At 37.5% G+C, this 24,311-nt stretch overlaps 1 protein-coding gene across 1 annotated transcript in view; it reads left to right on the top strand.

Annotated features, from left to right (window-relative positions):
* Window positions 1-20,384, top strand: part of AGMO (alkylglycerol monooxygenase) — a 192,023-nt gene extending 171,639 nt beyond the window's left edge. The window contains exon 13 of the mRNA XM_055709039.1: window positions 19,917-20,384. Within this exon, the coding sequence (XP_055565014.1) occupies window positions 19,917-19,997 (81 nt within the window). The 3' untranslated portion in view covers window positions 19,998-20,384. The remainder of the gene's footprint in view (window positions 1-19,916) is intronic.
* The last annotated feature ends 3,927 nt before the right edge of the window (window positions 20,385-24,311 follow it).

The following is a 24,311-nucleotide window of genomic DNA, read 5'->3' as shown; positions in this document are numbered from 1 at the left end:
TCTGCCTGGTGACAGGATGTTCCATGTCCTGATTCATAAACTTTAACCACAACAAAGCCAAACAATAAGAAAACAAAGCCTCAACCCTAAGTTACATAAAATATTTAAATAAGATCTTTTTCTCTATACTTGCTATAGCAATGTTGCAATAGAAATGAAAACAAGCTCCTAATGCCAATCTATAGGACTTGATGACTTAAATGACTATTATTTTTTATAATTATGTGAAAAGGTGATTAACTTCACAGAATGCCACAATGTCCACTCCTCAGCATACCAACTTGGCAAGATTGCTTTGTCAGGGAAAGGAACTTTAGAGGGAATTTAACCTTGTCAGTGACACTTACATCCCAGATGCTCCTATTTGGAGCTACCTGTAAATATTTTTCAGAAAAGAAAGTCTTCTGGAGTTTCATGAAATGATACCTGATTTCTTAGTTAGTTTTTTTCAACGTGATCTACCATCTGAACTGCCATGCTAGTTTTTCATGTGAAAGGAACAAATATCTCACTTTAAATTGGCCACTCCGATGGCTAGTGTCAATAAAACCCCACACAACTTTTCTGATTTAGAGAGTTATATTTTTTTTCTGATAAGATGAAAGATTTAGGTTTTATAGCTGAAGTTTACTACGTGCATTTTATTTTTTAAAAAAATGTTGTACCTGTTTATGTCAATTCAGTTGTTTGGATTTCACTTTTACTTGTAGCTCTGTGCCACGCTGCTATTCTATCTGTACAGAAAACTTTTAAAGAAGTTCCTGACATACATGTTTTGTTTCCTGTCTTTTTTTCTATGTGCATTACTATGATATAGAGTACTGCTTTGGCTAAGCGTTCCACACATAAATGTACACAGACAATCTTTTGTGACATATTACCTGGCCACACAATTATCTACAGAAACCACACAAATGCTCTAAGGGATAATTAATTAATTTATGTGAATTAATAAATACAAAAATTCATGATGTGGATTACTATAATGTTATGTAATTTAGAATTCTAGAACTTTCTCTAGGCTGCATTAGTCACTTCAGATAGTCTGATGTGGAAAATATATTTCTATTCTGTAGTATGTCACTAGATTTTAACCAGAGCATGAAAAGAAAAGGTGGTTTATACAGCCAGGAATTTTAGGATCTGTAATCACATTCTATGTGGACTTCTTACGAGTGCTGCTATGGTTTCCCTGGTCTTCTTGTTGTCTATAGCAGTTATAGATTTTGTGATTTTATTACAGACTAAAGTTTAGCAAAGCATTTGGGGAAATATCTTTAGTTTGTGTTATGTTCTATAGGTTTTTCTGGAGAAAATATTTGTGTGGTTTCCTGTCACTGTGGGAACTGAACTTGTTTCAGAAAGTTCTTCCAATCATATGTTTCTAATACCCATATCCCATGAAACTCCTGTACATTTGTGTTTCATATTGTGGAATTGATATATGTAATGGATTTCAAGTATATATATATGTATATTTGTTTATAATGTTTCATCACTGCAATAACTAAGCAGTGATAACAGTCCAAGTTCCAAATTGGTCTATCATGTGCACTTCACATAGATATGACCTACAGTAGCTGTATTTGTCTTTTAATGACCTAGGTAAAAAAAGTTACACCCTACCTGTCAGCTCCTCATTTGCACTTTTTTGTCTGCCTGTCTGTCTAGGTTGGTTGGTGGAATTTTTTTGGGGGGTTTGGTTTGTTGGGGTTTTTCTGACCCAGGTGCTACTCTTGTTCAACCACAAGCTAAGCTTGTTGAAACCTTCTGAGTTTTCAGTCGCAGTCTTCTTCCAGGCCTTCAATGGTATATCGATATAAAGAAAAAACGTGTTCTTTTTTCCCCCCTATTCAAAGAGAACATATTGCTTATATACTTAATGATAAATCCTTAATACTGTTTCCATTAGCTAAAATTCTTTCTGACCTTTTTACCCCATTATTTATTCTGATATGGTATCACCATCCACATATTCATAGATGGATTCTAATGTGAGCTGTCCAGGATGGGAACTGGGCATGTGAGGGGTGAGGGGTTGGTACGTGATAAAAACATGCATGTTGTTCGTAGAGCAGGTGAGATGCCAGGCCAGGCATTGGTACACAAGTACCATTGGAGAGTGACACAGGCTGCTGTGACTAAAGGGCAGAGAAAAAAGATAAAGTGATTGACAATGGAAGAACTAAAACCAGCAGAGCTTTACTGTTTGTTTTTATTGCTGTTGGTGGTGAGATTCTTGGTGTAATAGCAGGATGGTGAGTGTAGCAGTGAAAAGAAAAAAAGAAAAAAAAACAAAAGAGACACAACTACTAAGGGAGTTACAACAGTGAGTGAGGAGCTTTTTCCCCAGGAGAGCAGCAAAAATTAAATCACGAGAGTTCTGTTGCTCTTCTGTGGAAGAGGCAAATGTTCATTGTGCTTTATATGTTTATTTGTTATGTGTCCCAAGAGCCTGGGGTTGTGGTTTTTTTTATCTTTTTAACTTTTGTGAGCTTAACAGGGGATATATACTGACACGCAAATGCTGCTGACCTCTTGGCTTTTTTGTTGTCTCTTTAACTGCCTTGGTATATGAGTAAATAGGTCTCCTTGTGCCACTCTGCATAGATGAGGCAATTTTTGATTCTTTCTGAATGGTTCTTCTTCTACCATATAGTTGACCTGGTGATGGCAGATTGTAGGTCTTTTCTTTCCTCTGTACGGCCTTAGGAAACCTACCATTCCCTGGACTACAAGCCATATTTGAGTGAGTGCTGGTAGAGTGGTTTGCCTCCTTGCTCTGGCTTGTGAAATAGGAATTCATCTTTCACTCTGCAGAATCCTAGAATCATTTAGGTTGGGAAAGACCCTTAAGATCATCAAGTCCAACTGTTAATCTAACACTGCCAAGTCCACCACTAACACATGTCCCTAAGTGCCACATCTACACATCTTTGAAATACCATCAGGGATGGTGATTCAAACACTTCCCTGGGCAGCCTGTTCCAGTGCTTGCTTTTGGTAAAGAAGTTTTTCCTAATATCATTTAAACTTCCCCTGGCACAACTTGAGGCTGTTTTTTCTCATCCTGTCACTCAGGGAGAAGAGACTGACTTCCACCTCGCTACAGCCTCCTTTCAGGTAGTCAGCGAGAGCAATAAGGTCTCCCCTGAGCCTCCTTTTCTCCAGACTGAATAACTCCACTTCTCTCAGCCACTCCTTGTAAGACTTGTTCTGTAGACCTTCATCAGCTTCGTTGCTCTTTCTCGTATCTCAATGTCTTTCTTGTAGTGAGGGGCCCAGAACTGAACCCAGCATTCAAGATACAGTCGTGCCAGTGCCGAGTACAGGGGGCCGATCACTGCCCTAGTCCTGCTGACCACACTGTTTCTGATCCAAGCCAGGATGCTGGTGGCCTTCTTGGCCACCTGGGCACACTGCTGGCTCATGTTCAGACGGCTGCTGGCCAACACCCTCACATCCTTTTCTGCTGGGCAGCTTTCCAGCCCCTCTTCCCCAAGCTTGTAGGATTGCATGGGGTTGTTATGATTCAAACACAGGACCCGGCACTTAGCCTTCTTGAATTTCACACAACTGGCTTTGGCTCATGGAGATCCAGCCTGTCCAGACCCCTCTGCAGAGCCTTCCTGCCCTCCAGCAGATCAGCTTTCCTGCTCAACTTGGTGTCACCTGGAAACTTAGTAAGGGTGCACTCCATCCCCTCATCCAGATCATTGATAAAGACATTAAACAGGACTGGCCCCAATACTGAGCCCTGGGGAACACCGCCTGTGACCAGCCACCAACTGGATTTAACCCCATTCACTGCAACTCTTTGGGCCTGAGTATCCAGCCGGTTTTGTTTGGGTTTTTTTTGACCCAGTGAAGAGTATGCCAATCCAGTCTATGAGCCAGTTTCTCCAGGAGAATTCAATATTTATGCCAAAGATTGTTCCCAGTCAATAAAGCTATAAATTTCCATCTGATTATTTCAGCTGAGAATCAGGGTGATTGGATACTGTTAAACCTGCACATGCTTCTGCCTAGTTACCAGTAACTATAAAACCCGTTGTATTAGACTTGATGCACCAGATAAGCTCAACTGGGCTCAAGAGACAAGACACAGTTCTTGGAGGCTTCTCAGGGACTGCCTTCCCGAAAGTTGTCAAGTACAGGGCAGATGTCTGGAATACAATAGGCTGTCTTCATACAAGGTTAGACGTATGTTTAACATAGATATAATAGAAAATTGAGTTAATAATATGATGCAGACACATCAAGCATTTTTAATATGGCATGATCTCTAGGAAAAGCAGAATCCATAAAGAAAGAGCCAAATAATTGTCATTATAAAAATCCATTGTGAAGTCATTCTGTTTCCATAAAAATTGTGTATAACAAGAGAATTGAAATGTGTTGAATAAATTATTCTTCTAAAAGTACATCTAAACATATCTTACAGAAACATAGCAAACTTCTTCACGAAGGTAGAAAATTTTCAACTGTATTTTTTAATGCAAAAAGCAAGCAAGAAAACTCAAATCCACACTTACATCTTTTGGGTTGATAAGTTTTTCCTCCTCACCCCTCATCTCTGTAGCAGGCTCCAGCCATATCAATCCCACACAAAAGCTTCAGTACATTTTGGCAGAATAATGATAGATGTTTACTCTTATTTCCTACTGCCAGATATACATGTCATACTGCACATTTTATTTCATTTTTAATCAGCCACACCTGCACAACTCTCTGGTTAAGATTTTAAGCCATCAGAATAGAACTCTCATTTGATCTGGTTTTTAAATGAAAATATCCTAGTAAAATGCTTCATAAAGAAAGCATGGGTTTATGGAGATAATTAATATAGGTCTGAATGCTTTTACATATGCTTTTTAAACTCTAAAATTGGTTAGCTATGTTAAAGATATATAAATAAATGTTACTTCTTTCTCTCTTACATTGTCCAGACAATTATATTTCAGTACGGAATATAAATTCACATAGGAATCAACAGACTCTGAAATCGTAACACTGACAAACCACTGGGCAAAATTACAAAACTATGAAAAATACATTTTTCATTTTACAATTATTACTTGTCCTTATTATGAATGTGTGGGAGAACAACTTTTCAATGAGCCCCTTCAAGCCTATTTTGGAAACTGTACATAGGGATACCATTGAAAAGTAGCCTTTGCTATTGCTCCGTAGCAGCCTGTGGAAGATGCCAGGTCCCAGCTCACCCTGAGTGGATGCAGAGATCCTCTGGGAGTCACCCCTTGTGCTACAGTTCCCCAGTATTGTAGCATGGCTCATGGCCTGCTAAGCACACAGTAAAGCATGCTGACCCAGTTCCGCTTCTGTGAATCAGCCCTGTAATAAGTTTCCACAGGAAACTACTAGCTGTAGCTAGGACAAACCTATGCATTTAAATTAAGTCATTGTGCGGGTTTAGTTAATGAAGAACTCTTGTTTATTTATTCAAAAATACATCTGTGTCCAGATGCGTTTTGTTCTTCTTTTTTGTCTTTGTTCCTAAATGCATTTACATAATCCTGTAGACTCTGATAAGCTCTCTTCAGTCTATGGATAGCTCATTCATTTCTTTTTCTCTCATTAGTGGCAGCTTGAGGTGCTTTTAAGTCACTTTTTAAATCAGTTAACTCCTCCTTTATTCTAAAAATATGATGGTGGTATTATGATATTAGTAGTAAATCCCTTTAGTTACAGACTAATCTTCCTGCAGTATCTGACAATATTTTCTTTAACAATCATGAGACTCAATGCCATATTCCAAATTGTCTGTAATAGCCTCTTCTCAGGTTCTGTTATCTGTCATCACTATAGACATGCCTATAAGTCTTCTGTAAGTTTATCTTGTTGCTAAGCTATTTTACTCATCTGGACAGCATTTGTTTTATGATGCAATATTTGTTCTCATAGCTGAAAAAAGTGGATTTCTTTCAGGCTTTCAGGGTTAATCCTGTTGGGTTTTTTTTATGTGCATATTCCTATAGCAGGGGTCCTCAAACTACAGCCCGCGGGCCGGATACGGCCCCCCAGGGTCCTCAATCAGGCCCCCGGTATTTACAGACCCCCCCGGCGGGGGTTGGGGGGGAAACCAAGCAGCCGCAGATGACTGCCTGCCACTGCATCCGTGCGCCGGCCCCCTGGTTAAAAAGTTTGAGGACCCCTGTATAGACTTCATTAAGATTACTTCTGTGAGTAAGGTTAGTTCTTATGACATACATATGAATTTTTCAGAAGTGTACCTACACTTCTGTAACACTGTTCCCTTTCACTCTCCTTTGTTAATAATTTTATGATAACATACTTATTTTCCATATTTTCTGTATGATTCAATATTTAAGTATGTATACTTTCAACAAAAAAGTAATGTTGTGTTTTTATATTACTGCTGAAAGTATGATTTGGCTGATGTATATGCCTAACTACAAAAAGCTTCTATTCTGAGAGTGCTTGAAGGACATAAAATCAGGAGATACTTTCAATAAAAATGCGGTATGTGCCATTATGAGTCAGCTGAAGGGTAGAAAAACAGTTAAAAGAGCTAGCACAGCCGAATATTTCAAATAACTAAACTAAAACCAGAGACAGACATATACTATTACCTAGGTTAATTCTAGGTTAATTACCTATAATCAAAACCTTTTTGATCCTTCATGAACAATTGAAAATTATTACGTTCTTATTTAAATAGGTAGTGGGGTATTGATTCTTGTTGTTAGAAAGGGACACTTTATCTTGGGCAGCCGTCTGACATTTTTCAAGACCTCTGTCACTTGATGTGGAGAAAGAAACAGAGGACTGCTCACTTTTTAGCTGCCAGGGTACCAGGTTCTGTGTTATAAATACTAGGACAAGAAAGCAGAAAGGTCAGGCACTGGCTGTTTTGGAGGTGCAATGAACAAGTTGCAAAGGAGTAAGTGAGACAAGGCAGAATCAAGCTCTTGTGTATGACACAGGCAGCAAAATTCTCATATGAACAGTTTGGGGCAAGTTGTGGCTTCAATACAGTAGTTCTTGTTCTGAATTTGTGACTTTCTTACCAGCTCAGACTCACTGACTTCTCAGTGTGGTCAAGCAAAACCACACCACTTTTTACCTCTAGTTCCATTCCTAGAAGGATTCTTAAGTGATCCATCCTGCTGGTGGTTTCTAAGAGGGGAGCAGCAGCCTGTGTGGCTGAGCTATGAGATCACCACTCAGAGTGGATCAAACTTCTTATCCTTATGGCTTAGAAATATCGCATCTACCATGCTGGACTCGACTTCACCAGCTTTAAAGCTTCTCTGGTCTGAAGGAGCTCTCAGACACTGAATAACAGAAAACCTTTGTAGAAGCTGTCAAGCCAAAGCTATTGCTCTGTCGGGGGAATGTGCTGGCTAGGAGAGCAGCTTAGCTGTTAGTGCAAGAACATCAGTAATGCAGTTTAATCATTGAGCTGAAGCAGAAATAGGTGCCTGGTGTCTAGGCAGTGATCAAGACTGCCAATAAAACACTTTTGAGACTGAGTGTAAATGGAAGGTCTTGATGAGCAATGGGGCAGAGGGAGAGCCCTGAGCAAGAGTGGTGCAAGCAGCCTGCTGCGAGTCTGAGCAAACATCATTCAGACATCTTGTGGGAAGAATGCCGTTTTGATTATCTGATGGGGAGAATTGCCGCTTTTATAGAGCTGCTCCTTCCCAAAGCTTTCTAAAGGCAACGTTTATCAACTGCTTACTTCCCCTGTTGATAGAGATGTTTTTTCATTTCATAGGAAGAGAGACTGTGACAGAGGGGGCAGGTGCTGTCTGAGCACTGCAGGTTAGCAAACAGGTGCAGCCATGAATGAGACTGACGGAGCTATCCTTAAAATAAGGAAATAAACTAGTGAACTCCAAGTTTAACCGATAGTGCTTCTGTCATTTCACTGAGCAATTAATAACTATTAAATCCAGGGGTTTTACAGTCTTATGCATGGGCTGTTCTGCTGTTTACTTATCAGCTATAACTATCTACATTAATTAAGTGTGCATTAATCATGTAAGAAACACATAATACTTCAAAAGGTAGAACTGGAGAAAAATGTTGAACAGTATCAATAGAAGGGCTTCAAACAAGCTACATAACCTGTCCAGAACAGAAGCATAGGGTTTTGACCAAGTATATCTATGAAAAGAGCTTTGGACATCAATATATATAGGTGAAAAATGGCAGCTATGAATAATTACTGAACACTTACTGAACGGTATCACAATCCACATACTAATGTAATGTAATTTCAATGAAATTTATGAAGTAGCTGATGTTATATACAATTCTTGGCCAAGTCAAAGTATAATATAACTTTGCATATACATTTTCTTTGATTTCAGAGTGTTACACAAGGGATCAATATGGCCCCACAATTCAAAATCAAATCCATATTATGTCATTCAGCCTACAGTCTGATGGAAGAAACAAATCTTTACAGAAAATGTATAGGCTATACATATTTTATATATGCACTTGGATTTCTGTGTCCATGCATTTATATATATATAGGTAGACACACACATGTCTGTGAGCGGTATCTTTTCAATGGTATGCAGTATCATTTTTTCCCTGAAATAGTCTCTGCTTTCGTAATTAAGGTCTTTATCCTGATCACAAAATTTGTGCTCAAGTTGGGAAGATGTGGAGCATTAGCACATGGTCTCACCTTTTTTATAGTTTGAAATCCTGAAAAAAATTCTTTTTGAACATTTTTTATGTTTAGGCAATCAGTACCTGTGCTGCCAAGGCTTATTGAAAGCAGCTGGATGCCTGCCTCTGTCCTCCCCCTTTCTTGGAACTGCTGCCAGAACAGGTAGTCAGAAACGGAAAGTAGAGAAATATTTGAGCATCTGTGCTCTCTCTCTCTCTCAGGAAAACAGCTGTGGCTTCCATAGGAAGCACTCATTTTTTCCCATCAGCCAAGACTCTGGATACCCTTGGGTCCAGTTTTGGCACAGCAAGCCAAGTAGGATGCAGTTTATGGCTTCGAACTTATGAGAGAGACCATTCGGGCGGTCCCATCCCTGGCAGAACACTGAGAGAAATTCCCCAGGCTGCAAGCCACATGTGGGCCTCTGACCTTTTATTAGCACACCATGGGAGAGGTTAACAATTGTTGAGACTTCAGTCCTCCCTTTGACATACAAATACAACAATACCAAGTAGCCTTTCCAAGACAAGCGTATTTAGGGCACAACATCCTTTTTAATCCAGGATTCAGCAAAGGGGGGGCCTAGGGAACAACACAAAAACTTAGTCTAAGAAAATTATATATTTCTATAAAACTGAAGCCTGGATTGGTATTTTTTCCAACATTCTGCAACTGTTAATAGTATAGTGATTTGTGACTTTTTTTAAACCAATGTAATCATGAGATGGAAACAAATTCTCACACCGTTTTTAGCTCTTCATGTAGTCAGTGCCATGATTTATGGAACTAAAATTGCTCAATAGCTGGAGCAATATAAGAAATGCATGCAATTATGGGTTTTTAAGGATGTCTGTTGTCTTACTATAAATACATAATTGTTGATTAAAAAAAAAAGTAAGAATTCAGAATTATTGATATGAGGCTTGTCAAAAGAAAAATCACAGAGGGCCACATCTGTGTCTTTTTGACATGTCTTTGTCTTAACATTACTGTAGTGAATGAAGTTTTCAGTTAAGACAGGGATTGGAAAGTAACTCCATTTTTAGGAAACAGAGTCATTTTCTGTTTTGCAGCTAAGGATCAGTAAAGGCTTAATATCTTGCTATATGCTGCCTAATCTATGGCAGATAATGCAGATTGAATATGCGAGCATCCCAGGCTTTTACCATAACCCCTTGATTATTTGTTCAGCCTTAAAGGCAAATTTATTTTTACTATGCAGTCCCATGGTTTAAGTGTAGAGAATATGCTGAGCATAAAATAGGAGTGAGCTGTCTCATGCTTCTGCTTCCAGTCTTTGCAGCTATCATCTGAAGAGCCAATGCAAGCTGATCTCTAAATGTAATAATCCTATGACTGCTCTGACTGAAAGCAGGTTGAACCCTGTCCAATGCCAGAAACTGGAAAAAAACCCCAAAAATAATTAAAGAAGCAACAAATCCTACTTTTCGTCCTTTTACTAAGGTGACAACCACATCTGAGAATGAAATTGGTAAAGTCTTGTGCAAGGTTGGTTATTGCAAAAAAAAGTTGTTAAGTAATGGTTGTTGCATGTGCTTAGCAGTCTCATCTCCATTAACCACTGTTGGAAAGTAGATCTTAGCAAGTGTTATAGGTGAAGAGTCCTTTTGTATTCAGTGTGAATAAACAGAAATACCAGGCTGGTGGGGAGCCTGCACTGAAGAAAGATCAGTACAGCTGCACCATGGACACATGCCTGTCCAGCCATTTACCCACCTTTCACAGCTTCCTTACATAGCTGATTCCAATGCTATTCCATCGTTATAGCCAGCTCTTATGTAATGAACACTTTAGTTACAAAAGGTATTTTTGTTGCTTTTATTACCCTGAGCAGTAGCTTATCATCTTCTTTTCTTTTTGTGTTTTTACATGCCAGAAGATTGATCTTATTGTCTTTCCCGAGTCTTCCCCCGCCCAAGAATACATAGCAGTATTGCTTCAAGCTTTCCTACAGGTCAACTATTCTAAGCCTTTATTATTCTTCTTGTCTACTTGACAGCAATATCCAGCTTATCCATGTTTTCCTTAAAGACATCATCACCTTTCAGAAGACTGGATCAATATCTGTGGGTGTACATTAACATGAAATACTTCTGTTAATATCTTCCACATTGATACTGGCATCTTTTTGTATCAGTACTGTATGGCTGAGATGTTTTGTTTGTGAACTGCTCAAACTCCAATTTTTTTCTGATGTAGTCCTGACCAATGATTATTCCTCATGGCATATATGTGTATTTGGTTTCTCTTAAGTCTAGTATCTTCCATTTCTATTAAATTACACACTTTCTTCAGTATCTCCAGATTTTTTTTAAAAAAGAATTATGAAATCTCCTCCTGTTTTCCGGGAAAAGTTGTTTCATAGTTTTTTACATTTTAGAAATGTCATGATATACATGCCTGCTTTTTCATCTAAATTCTGATTTCCCTTTCATTTTGGTATAGTTGAAACTTCCTTTCTAGAAGTTTCTTCCGCTCAGTTCTGTACCCTCCACACGGAAGTTTCATTTAGACCATAGTCCCCTAGTTTTCCTAGTAGAAAGTCACATGGATCATTTCCATTAATTTTATTTCTTTTTTTTCTATAAGGTAATTAAAAAATACAACTACATTGGCTTGACATAATGAGTGGCAATATCAATGATTTAGCTCATTTGAATATATTCATGGTTTATATAATCAGAAATGGTGAGTTTTGGGAATGGGAGTCTTCCTGGACAAGAATAGAAGTAACAAGCCAGGACACGGGAAGAGTGTCTAGAACCAGGCAAGAAGGAGAGACACCAATAGCCAGAAGGAGATCTAGTTTTCCGTGTAAAGGGATGGACAAAGGACTGAACTGACCTCAGCACATTTTTCTTCTCCTTGGAACTTAACAAGTCACAGCTTACTGCATTTGGCCTCAAAAGAGGATTAGCTGGCAGGAAGGGTGTGTTCTGTCTATCTTTAACTTGGACACGTATCTTTTATGGCAAGATTTTTCCTCTGTGGTACCAATGAATATTAACCCATTTCATTTGGTCAGAAGTTGATTTTATTGTCTGGTCAGTTGGTTTGGTTTGGGGTTTTTATGCTGAGAACAGCCTTCCATGCTCTCATTGTTCAACGAAAGGATTCCTTTCTTCTTACAACATGTTGGCTTTAAGAGCAATCTTCATTTCAAATTACTTTTAGCCTTGATCTTCCTCTGTCTTTCTAGAATACTTTTCTGGTGTTTTTTCACTGTGCTGGAAATCCCTTCTGCTTGTCACTCAGTTGTTTGACCCCTCTCTGCACATTCTTATTCCTTTCTTTCAAATTTGCCTTTAGTCACAGTAGCCAGCTTTTTCCCATCACTTCTTTTCAACATCTGCAACAAAGTTTTTCCCGTCAGTGATCTAATGTCTGTGGGTTATAGTTAAAGGCTGGGATTATTTTTTTAATACTTTTTTTCCCCCACACAATGGAAAAATTCCCATTTTGGAGCTTGTAGCTAGTCTCTCAAGAGGGTATTTGGTATACCAGTGAGTGGAGATGTTCCACTTTGCAGCCACCTTTGTCAGAGCTTTCAGGCTGACAGAGCACTCTTGGTTCTGTTCACCACCCTGCCAGGGTGCTCACACACAACTGCCACACTCTGAAATGAAACCGTCTGTGTAGAAACGTATAATATTTTATTTCTGCTAATGATGGAGAGAATGGACACTGACTTCCCTGACATTTTCCTGCAATGCCAGCATAGTATTAAACTGATGTAAAAATGAAGGGATAGAAGAGATTGAACTATCTCCATAGATGCTTATTTGGTAAATGTTGCACAGCTAGGTAACATACAGTCCAAATTCTGAAATGTTTAGCAATTTTTCTTCCATGTTCAAACTACAGTCGTTTTTCTTTCTGTAGCTGCAATTTCTCTGTATTTTGAGGCAAGGATGCAGGCATAAAGGAGAGGTCCCTCCGGCATGGGCTCCTTTAAATGAATTTGCCTCATCTTTTAAGTAAAAACTTACTTCAGTGCAGGATTAACCAGTACCTAAACTTTTCTGAAACCCATGACCGTATGAAAAGAATACCGAAATACACATGTCCAGCCTTTCTTACATAGAATATTGCAGTTTAAAGCATACATTACCTTAAGCCTTAGAGAACAATTTAGATTTGATTAAATACAAGATCTCTGTGGTAAACTATTGATTAAACTAAACTGATCTTCATATTTCTTGAATAAGGGAGATTAAACTGCTCTTTACATATAATTTAATTAATATCATATGAAGTGAAATAGTTCTTTGCAGATGTCTGGTTTACTCTTCAACTTGTGTTTGAGCAAGAGGTGATGCAGTGGGGTGTATGTAATTATGCTACAGTTGGTGACAGGCGCGAGAGTAAATGAGATGTTTCATCTCAATGGGTACATTTCCTGTTTAAATGTTTAAGAAAATAAACTTGACAGCTTTAGCCAAACCAAGACAGGAATATCTGAAATATTTTGTTTCTGCAATGAACAGCTACTAATATCTCTTTCAATCTCATTTGGCTTGTTAGCCTGCAACAGATTAAAGTGGTATGTTTACAGATTAAGTTTTTTCATCTTAACTTTTATGAAAGCTTTATTTTTAATTGTTAATTTAAAATACAGTAATCCAGAAAATTTCCATGCCAGTTGTTTCTCAGCTTTGAGGGAAAATGGAGGCTGAAAAAATGCAGAATATTTAAAATAAAAACGGTGACTTTCAGAATTAAGGACTTCTAAAACTGTTGATCTTTGAACTTTTTTATTTAGTACTGTGTTGTCAAAAATGAAACTAAAGCAATATGAAGGAACAATAAACAAATTCTAAAATGATACTATGCTCCAGAATGTGTAAAAAAGTATGTATTTTGTTTGAGGGTTTCATTAAATTTTTAAGCCTGGATGATGATTGATAATTTATAATTACAAAATGTTGTTGTTTTTTTTTTAACATTTATGTGCAAAACAATGAAGCAGACTTGTTCTAGAAGTTATTTTTAAATGTTCATTGAACAGCTAAAAAGAATTTATTTTTTTTAACAAGTTTGTACTTTGGGGACAACTTGAAATCACTAAACATTTTAGAATGGTCTAAGAATTTATAGATGGAATTAGGTAGCGCTGTGGGACGTATTCTCAGATGTTTCAGTAAAATATTTTAAAACAAATTTTATACTGAGATACAAAGATTTTATATATATGTTAATGGGTATACACTGTCACCAGCTTGCATTAGCTCATCACAAGGTGAAGATATAATAATTATTAAAATGGTTTGGTGTTCCTATTCACATGAATGGCAGAAAAGCTTCTCACTTTAGTGAGTTTTTCTCTCTTTTGGGGAATGAGGTAAAACCTTCCAAATCCTGCTGCTTAGGTTATGAATTATTCTGTGACCTAAGAGAGAAGGAATTTCATAGGTACCATCTAAATAGGGTACATATATCTAGGCAAGTGATTTGAGAAGCAGTGGGTTGGTTTCTCCTGAGTGGAGGACATGATGCAAGGTATCGTGCTGGATACACATAAGCCATTTTATGTCTAAATATAACTGCAGTAGCACTGCCTGTGTAAAAAATCCTGATGTGCTTAGCTGAGGGATGGGACTTACTAGCTTGTGTGCAATGCCAGGAAAGACCGAGTCAACCTGGTGCTGTGCTGAGGGAGATTTAGCAGCTTATGTTCTTGCAAGCTCAGGCATCTCTGCAGTGCGCTTGATTTCATAGTGGGGATGTGCCCAGCTGTGAAAGCAACTGAGGAATATATATCCTTTCTCCAGGTCTTTCTTTGTCTTTCCTGGATAGGTAATATAAGCCTTTTAAGGTATGGGGGCTTTTGCAGCCTATGTTTTCATGCATTATCTAGCTTTAGAGTCTCAGACCATATTTTAATAAAGGAAGGAATGTTTAAAACATTTAACAGAATAGGAAGGAGATGCATATATCGCTTGCCTATTATTTTCTCATTATCTGTTAATAATGAAGTACAAAACTAATGAGACATATCATAGTAGCAAGAAACCAGTCTGTGAGTGAACTATCAGTATGCTTTGTGGGTGTTGAAGGTACTTGGCTTAATCCTGTGTGTGCCAGCTGTCTCTTACACCTTGTTCTAGGTCAGGGACATGCTGAATTTGTGAGATGTGTGCTGCACTGGTAGTCTGTATGTGTGTCATGAATCCTTATGGAGGATTTCCAGACATCCTGCCACATCTTGGACAAATGCTATGAAGCCACTACTGTCACAGTTGTCCCTGTTCCCTTCTATCCGCAGTTCCTTCACCCACCCACCCCCCTAAATAAATAAATAAAGGAATAAATAAGTAGATTCAGCTTCCCACTCCCTTCTCCATATATTTCCAATTGTGTGGAAGGCATCACACAGGGAAGGAACCTTCTTGTTTCTTGGCTTCCCTTTCCAGGTATTGTTATTCCAACTTCTTTTGCCAGTGCAATCTTGATTTGTGTACTATACTAGATCAGTGATTTCTGGATCTGCTGTTAATGCCATGGCATTTCTCTACTAACCTCAGGCTGCTCATCTCCAAACATTGCACTGAGAATGAAGATCCATGCATTTATTACCCAAATCCTGACTTCCAGAAGTAGTGAACCCCTTTCCCCATTTCTGAAACATATATTTTCTATCTCCTCTGTGGAGTCTAGCACCTGAAGCAGCCCTGTGCAGAGAAATGGGGGAAATGCACCGGCTGGGTACTTGTGAAAGCTGGGATAGTTTATTCAATCATTTTTTATTAATATTAGCATTTTTAATTAACTGTTATGTCTGTTTATGATCTCCATCTTTACTAGAAAAGGACAATGACATTACCCAGATACAGTCTTCCCAGATAAAGTCTAAAAATTACTCTGCCCTTGTTATTTATAGTATGAAATGATTTCTTGAGCCTTTGAAGAAGTCATGTCCAGATTTGTAGATAAAGAATATAAAAAGAACCTTTTTTTAGGTTTTGCAAACATGCAAATCATGTTTGATTTGAAGTATCAGTTAAACTATTCCCAGTATCACATTGAGAGGGCTCATCGTTTATCATACTTGCCAGTACCAGGTCCACTTTATGATGTGAACAACCAGCCTAATGAATTATGTGGATGTGCTGGTCTTCCTGAGCCCTCTCCAGAGCTAGGAATACATTAGCCAGCACAGAGATGTTCAGAGAATTCAGTATCATAAACACGGCTGTTCATGTGGTGTTGTACCCCAGATACAGCCAATTCATTGCACAGTTGCAGACTGCCTCTGCAGTGAAATTTGGAGTGAACATGTCTGGGCAGAATCAGAAATATCAGAGAACCACTGAATGATTTAGGTTGGAAAGGATCTAAGGTGGTGTGGTTCAGGCCTCTTCCCCCTCCTTAAAGCAGGGCTATCTTTGGACATTTGGCTACATATCTAGACCAATGTCTAAAGCCTTCTAATTCTATCCAGATTAAATTTGCAAAAGTAAAGACACAGTGTCTAGGCAACTCAGATTTAGAAAGCCATTACAAAACAGAAAATGGCAGAAAATTACATTAGTGATCAGCAGCAAAGCTAATAATGCAGAAGTGGGTGCCTGAATTTAGCTGATAATTTTAAAGTACTTTACAGCCTAATAAACTTTGATCACTCCCCTGGGGATTTCCTGTGAAGAGCAGACTCAGTCCTGCAATCAATCCATTAGTTAAGCTGTCTTTGTTCTTGTGAGTAATGTTATTTACATTTCTTTAGATTGTTCAGAGAGACAATATGGACCCTTTGGAAATAGAAAGACTTTGTGAAAGGAGGTAATGTAAATATTTGGAAAAGGACTGTCCTTTTCCAACAGTCTAAAGAACAGTCTATAATTAATCTGTAGTTACTTGAACAGGTAAATGTAACAAGTTCTTATATTAAGGCAGCACAAAGTTTGCATTTAACTTTGCTGGATATACAGTTGTGAGAAATTCCACTTTTAGGCCTAGCTGTTCCATATATGACCACTGTCCACAGTAATTTTTCATTTGAAGACAGAAGTGAAACTATTGTTCTTATACAGTATTATTTGTGGGAGGATTTTTCTCAGTGTAAAAATAGAGAAAAGTACTATTTAATTCTATCTTTATTTCAAACCTGGCTGAGTTAGGAGACTGGTATGTGAGTATTTTTATCAAAGGACAAATATTGGTTTGGACAGTACAAGAAAGAATGAGAATTTCTGTGACAATAGATTTAGAAACTGCAAAGAAAAAAACAACAACAAAAAAACCCCATCAAACCAAACCAAAACAAAACCTGTTAGGGTGCAAGACAGTTGAACAGAAATAGAAAAATATCTGCACATAGGATTCAGGAAATATGTTTTCCCAGGGGCATTAGAAACGTACTGGCCAACTGTAGTTCAGGTTGCCTGTTGGAATGCTTTTCTGCTTCTTCCTGCTGCCCACGCTATTGTCTGCTCAAAATTCTGGCACATATCATCTCGGCTTTCCATTGCTGACATCACCTGATTGCACCGTTCATTCAAGTGGGTCAAGCCTTGTAACTCCAAAATATATAGCAGCAATCAAAAGAAACTGAGCTCCAACCTACACAGCAAGTTTCTGCTTGGTAGCCCCGTACAGCTGGCTCTGTTCAGGGTAGGTCAGCATTGTAGCAGTAGAGCCAGCCAGAATTGCTGTCATGGAAGGGAGGATGTGGCCCCTTAATTTTTTTCCCTGATGGTTGGGTTTTTCTCAAACCTCATCCCCCACAACCTTGCAGCATTATTGTTTCATGACTACGTTATTTCCATCGAGTACTGGCAGTCCTGACATTGATAGGCAGTGAATCAATACTTTTATAGAATCACAAAGCCAAACTAGTTCTGCAGATCCACAATGTGCAGTATGTGTTTTTTTCATTCTGGATGTAATAACTACAATTTGAAGTACGCCCCCGCAAGCATTGATTGTGTGGCTTGAGAACTTCACAATAAAGAATTTAATTAAGAAAGAAGAAACTGCATCACTCCATTTTGAAATGAAAAATTCACGCGAGATGTTTTTTTCATTTTTGGGCTGTAATAGCAATAATCGTCTTTAGCTGAGGACATTTCCTGGGGCTTAATGGCCCATGGCTGTGCTTCTTCAGGTGATCATCATCTCCCAGCAGTCATTAATCCCCAACAAATGCCCTGCACCTCAGTCATTAAATGTGCTTAAACGTGCTTCTTCTGAAAATGAAATACTTCTATATTTAATGCATCTTCCAGGAATAGGAGTGATCTTCCTGAGGTGAGGAATGAAAGGAGTTTAGTCATGTGTCAGACAAGTACTAATTATGACAAGTGGATAAGATCTGTTTCTGGAGATAGCACAACAAAGAATTTTTCTACAGTTAAGAGCGTGTTATATGTAAGTCATCATTTTCTGTATGTCACGATTCATACTCATCCCAATCACGTAACAGCCAAATCAGAAATACAGAGAGTTATTTGTAGTTGGTTTTCTTCTACGAGGCATCTCAGCAAAGGAATAAAACATCTCACAAAACACGGAGAGTATGTGCCTGCAGCAATGCTTAAAAAGTCTTTCCATTGCATAGCTGTAAAATAAAGCTATGCAGTTTTACAAGGTGTTCGTGATAATGCAAGCAAAAAAAAAAGTTAAATCTTTCATACCTAAAGGTCTGAAACTCTTATAAGTAAGTCTTTAGGTGAGAATTTTATGAGTCTTTCTTACAAATGGGACCACAAATACAGCACCAACAGTGTCATCAGAGGTTTTAAACACAGCCTACCACCCTTGCTCAAGAAGAATTAAAGCCTTCAATGAAAATAGTCAAGGAGAATTTGTCTTGATAGAGGTTGAATGGGGACTGGATTTTTTTATTTGATTGGAATTCTACTTACTGATGCATTGTGTTATTTCCATCTCCTGCTACTAAGTATGTAATGCATAGATTATATGGAGCCTGTATCTGTCCCAAAGATGTTGTGAAAAGGGATCAGACCTGATCCCATTATGTTCCCTTCAATGAGTGCAAAAAGAGTACCTTTTTAGATATTATGATCATTTATTATTTATGTTGGACATTCAGATCTCATGTACTTTGGTGAGTGACTGTATAAATGAGGACAGAAGTAGATTTTTGGGCCATGCATTGTTAAATGTTGAACGTTAAATGATGTTATGTTAAAAATGGAGCTTTCCTAGTCAGTATCTTTTTGATTGCAGGTTAACCTGAAAAAAGAAATATTATAACCTGACCCCAAAATTCCTTTTCTTTTAAATTTTCTCTGTCCCTTCAAACAAACAAAAAAATCACCCCAACAAGGCATCTTCCAGTATAAATGGAATGTTTTGTTTAACTCACAGTAAAAAATTTCACTTTAGTAACCCATAACAACTGCCTTAATTTTTCAATTTTCTAAATTAGAGAAATTTTTCTACATGAAAGACAAAGGTTTATTTAAGAAAACTTAAAATACAAAATTTCACATATACACGTGCACATGCGTTTTATCCTGCTCTTTTTCTTGGTTTTTGGACAAAGCTATTATCTGAATTAGACTTTACCCTGCAAGTATTCCTACTCATCCCAAAGCAGTTTTCAGCAAGTAAACTAATTAAATATATATATTAATAGATCTTTCATTAAAATTCACTGACTAAAATAAAATATGCACAAAGCCAAGGACAAGATAAAGAATATTACATCTTTAAGTTCTTTCCAGTCTAGTTTATATCTCATCATAAATAGTAGGTTGAGGCATCAGTACTGATCTATTCTACTGCAGCTAGAACACTTATTTTGCTGTAGATTCTATTTAAGGCTACTTTGGTTGTATGGACCTGACCGTGCAACTTACCATGGCAGCATTCTTCAGATCATTTGCCAAAAAAACAGTTAAGATTTTAACACCAGATGTGACACACATTCAGTGCAATTATTGTCCAGTCTTATTATATATGACTCCGAGTACTCCAACTCCAAACTCAATCACAAAGTAGGGACAGTCATGCAGACTTTGCCAGTTATTTTGTTTTGGTCCCATTCAGAAAGAACAAATTCAAACAGGAACGTACAGAATGAAGAACCATAGAAAAAAGAAAGCATATGCTCCTGAAGTGAATTTATCAGTATGCCTAGAATTCTTGTATACTTTCTCTACTGAAAAGCTCACTGTTTTCACCCATTCATTATATTTACAGACAAGTATAATTTAAGAAATCTTATGTAATGTTCCTCATTTTAAATTCTCTGTTGTAGGTTTTGTTTTCCCTCTGCGCTGCATTCTGGGGAATCCAAATTATGAAGCAGATCACTTCATCTAAAGATAAACATCGCTGAAAGAACAGATCTAACGTCACTTTAATTATGGGAACATCACCTTGGAATAACCTTTGAAGTTCCTTGGAATTAGTCAGCCATGAATCTTGCTGAATCGCAATCATTTCACTTATGATAGGAGAGGGTTGTGATTTCATGTGAAAGTTTGAAAGGTTCATTGGAATGTGTATTCATTTTTATTTGATTTTTTAAGAAATCTGCAATTTCTCCCAAATTTAGATAAAATATTTTCTCACAGCATGTAATTTTACATTCAAAGGATTACAAAGTCTTAGAAACCATGTAAAACTAATTGCATTTTGCAGTGATTTTGTAAGTAATCTTATGTGAAAAGTATTTTTCACAAGAGGAATAATTAAAATCATATTTGTTGTAACCTGGTATAAAGTGACTGACTGTCTTCCTATTGAGGCTAAACGTAAACATATGTGAATGTCAGTTTTTCCGTAATGATTGAATTACACCAGAATCTCAGTGTCATGCCCGATTCGGTGTTCATAACATACAGCTACATGAGGATGAGTAGTTGAGGCAAGAAAATTATTAAAAGCAGCATGATAAAATAACTCAAACTAGTATGAGCTGAAACATCTTCAATAAGATCGGCTGATGTATGTGTTGTATAATGCAGACTTGCAGTTTAGACTGAATTATTTAAGGAGTACACCTGCAGTTGCCAGCTTTAGACACTGATCAAGCCAGCACTTACACATGGGTTTCCCATTGTCTAATGTTATTCACGTGACAAAATATTTGCAAGGCTGGGCGCTTAATTTCTGGTAATTTCCTGCCAGGGTGATCTCAGGGGAGATGCACGTCTTGTCTTTCAGGAGCTGTTGGAAAGATGGTTTGTACTAAGATAGGAAAATTAAATACAAATGGTAAAGGGAGTCTCCAAACAGCAGGACTGGCAAAAATACTGGAGCCAGTTTGTTTTTCTTTCCTCACACTCTTCCAACTTTTTATTTGGCTCCAAGACTTTTAGAAGTGCTTAAAGTCAAGTAGCTAAAATATGTAGGCTGTCTTGCATGCTTCAATACCTGGATAAAAAAATGGGTTTATGTTTGGATTGGGTTTTTTTTTCGCATTCCATTTTCCTTTAAGATGTTAAAGACATCTCATATTTAGACAGCCTACTTTCAATTAACCCATATTATCCACCTCTGACTGTAACAGATGCCACTGTCTACATAATTGGATGTTTCCAATAAATTGTCAGAAACATGGTAATGTTTCATAAATAAAATTGATCCATTGTCTAGTGATACTATCAGCTTAATTTTATATAACATTTTTTTAAAACATCAATTTTTTAAGTTACTCCATTTGTGTGTCAAATGCCTTGGTGCCTATCACTTTAGATTATTTTCAAAGACCTTGAAATATTTGACTGAGAAAGCAGGTGTTACTTTGATTAGAGGTACTAATATCTGGGATGCAAAATAATACCTTCCTAAACTGAAGGTGGGTTTGAATAGAGGACTAATAGTGGATCTTCTTCACTTTACATAATGAGAAGATGAAAAAAATGTCCCATGAAAAAGGCCTAGAAGAAATCAGATTTTAAATACTTGTAGACATGTTTAATTCCAACTTTTATTCAAAATGAGGTAAGTTTCCAGTGCCATTTTAAGAAATGGATAAATAAATACCTCTGAGTTTAAGAGTGGAAATACAATCTTGTGCCTAACACACCAGTGCAGTAGCCAGGAGCTTTCTCTGGTACCACCAATTCTGACCAAAACCTATTGTCTCTTTCCCTGAATTTCTCCATCTGTGCAATAGGGGTGATGGCAACACTGATGGTGTTGCTCACCGTAATCAAAGTACTGTGTTTGAGATCTTTTCCTTAGAAAGTTATTATTAAATATTTAAGAAAATTATAGAATCTGATTCCAGAAATACAATACAATCTACAAACTTCTTACATCACCCCATAAGTTAGAGTATCTATATTGTAAAAATTTGTAATAGTGACATCAGCCTCACAGGAATATTTTGAGGTCGGTTTAATACAATGACTAAGTAACATAATGAAGAGTCAGTCATATTGAAATTCAGTTTCCTTAACAAAATAAATCCTTAAAAGAGACAGGAACAGGATAAAGATTTAACATTTTCTGCATTTAAAAGTCTTGGAAGGACAATAATGAAGATCTGAATTAAATTAAATTAATTTCAAAGATATCTTAATGAATGTCATTGATTACATGAAGTAATGAAAGGAATGGGATTTCAAAGGTTAAGTTAGATGAAGATGTAAATGTTCTACATAAATCACCAGTTTCTCATGCTTGTCACTATCAGTTGCCTACAAATAAATTATCACTATCAGTTGCCTACAAATAAATTTAAAAATATATATAAGCTAGTGACAAATATAAAAGGCACAGTAGTTTAACTAAGATCTTACCCAAAACAAAACAGCTGTACTCATATGAGGGCAATTCTAATAAATGAAATATGCAAGAACCAGGCACAAAGTGTAACCCAAATACCCGTGCTACAGCTTACTTTCTCAGAGATCATGAACTCTACAGAAACCTTTCTTTCCTACCTTAAAAGTGTCTCATTTCTCAGCTTGATGGGAATCTGGAAATGAAACATTCCTCAGCTTCAATTTGGCAGCCACAGTTTGGCCAAATGAGGGGGTGGGGGGGTTCTACTATTGGGAGCATCTAACATGTCTAACAGAACGGCATCCCTTATAAAAAGTGGCTGATAAAGGCAACCTAGTCATTAAAGCAAAGGACAAATAAATTTTCTCTTTTCCAAGGGGTTTTAAATCCCAATTTCCTACTTCTAAGGACTTGGCATTTTCTATAGGTTGTTTGAAAGCAAGGTGCCAGGAGAGGAGCAACATTCTTCCCACTGCATACTGAGCAACACAAAGTGCGAGAACAACTCGTCTGTCTGCAGGCTTGAACAGACTCATCATGGGTGTCCAAGACTCTTGTGCTTTACAATTACATCCACTGGGTATGTGTGAGCAATCTTTTGGATACAGACTGGAAGCTACAGATTGCCTTTCCCAGAGAAGAGGGAGTTTCAGCAACAAGCTAATAGAAACACCCTTGGCCACATCATTCTCCCATTAGCTATATGTTAGGTAGCTATATCCCTGTCAACTTGCTTGTCATGAGTTTTTTCAAATATAAACTATTTCAATATTTTATGCACCCTGCACCAGTACAGGATCTAGTTCATACTGTCTTTATAGCCACTGCATAAGGTATAACAGTCATCCCAAAGATCTCTGTTTTTATATAATCAAGACACTCCGGAGACTAGCTAGCCAGTGAATTGAATTATGTGTAGTTAATATATTACATGCAGTTAATTGAATTAATTAAATGCTAACTGCAAAGATTGCTTATTGCTAGGATATGTTAGTGATATTTTGGTAAGCCACCCTTCTCCCCTCACCTTTTTAATATTCCATTGCTTGTTTCTTAAGAGTTTGACCATGTTGTGTGGTTTAAACAATTGTATGGGATCAAGTGAAATCAGGTAAATTATGTGATAGAGATAGATACAGATATAATAGATTTTGTGCAAGTAATGATTTTTCTTTTAGAGAGCCACTGTTTCATGTTTCTGGAAATAAAAACACTGTGCAAGCTAAAGCCCTAGCTCACATGTCCAACTGAGAAACTTCATAAATAACATTTGTAATATTTGCAGTATTGCTTAAGACTTCCTTTTGGTTTTGTTTGTCATTAAAGTCCCCAGTGGCACACCTTGGAGGGAAAATGTAGATAAACAGAACTTTTTTTCAGCAAGAGTGTTAAAAAAAGTGACTTCCCCGGTTCTTTCCAGCTGTTGTAATGTCACATCCCTACACATGGCCTTTCCTGGACTATGTACACAGCAATATCAAGTTACTGAAAACCCAGAAGTAAGCAGCTGAAACCTGTGTTCTCTTGAGACCTGACCCTGTGTCATTCAAGTCACCGAAAACTTGCTGCTGACCTCAGGATCAGGGCAGAGCATTCCCTGTAACAAAACAAGAATGATGCAATATTTACTGCAAGTCAAGCTTTGGTATGGTGCATTAATTAAAAGCAATACAATTGCACAGTTCCTTGTTACCATAAGTGGCTAACAGGATGTTCTGTTACATTAAAATGAGAGCCCTTTGATAGATAAATGATGATGGGTAAAGTTGTAAACTGTGTATACCAAATACAAAGGACCGAGCACTCCCTTCTGTTGTCTGTCCTGTCTCCAGTTTTCTCTGAAGTCCTGGATTAAGGACATCATTACCTAAACCATAATCTAAAAGGAGGTAGTTGATCAGATCTTTTAAAGCTT

The sequence above is a fragment of the Falco cherrug genome, chromosome 4 (genome assembly GCF_023634085.1).
Source record: "Falco cherrug isolate bFalChe1 chromosome 4, bFalChe1.pri, whole genome shotgun sequence".
In the NCBI taxonomy this organism is placed as follows: domain Eukaryota; kingdom Metazoa; phylum Chordata; class Aves; order Falconiformes; family Falconidae; genus Falco; species Falco cherrug.
Note: the sequence above shows the minus strand (reverse complement) of the source record. Positions and strands in the feature narration are given on the sequence as shown.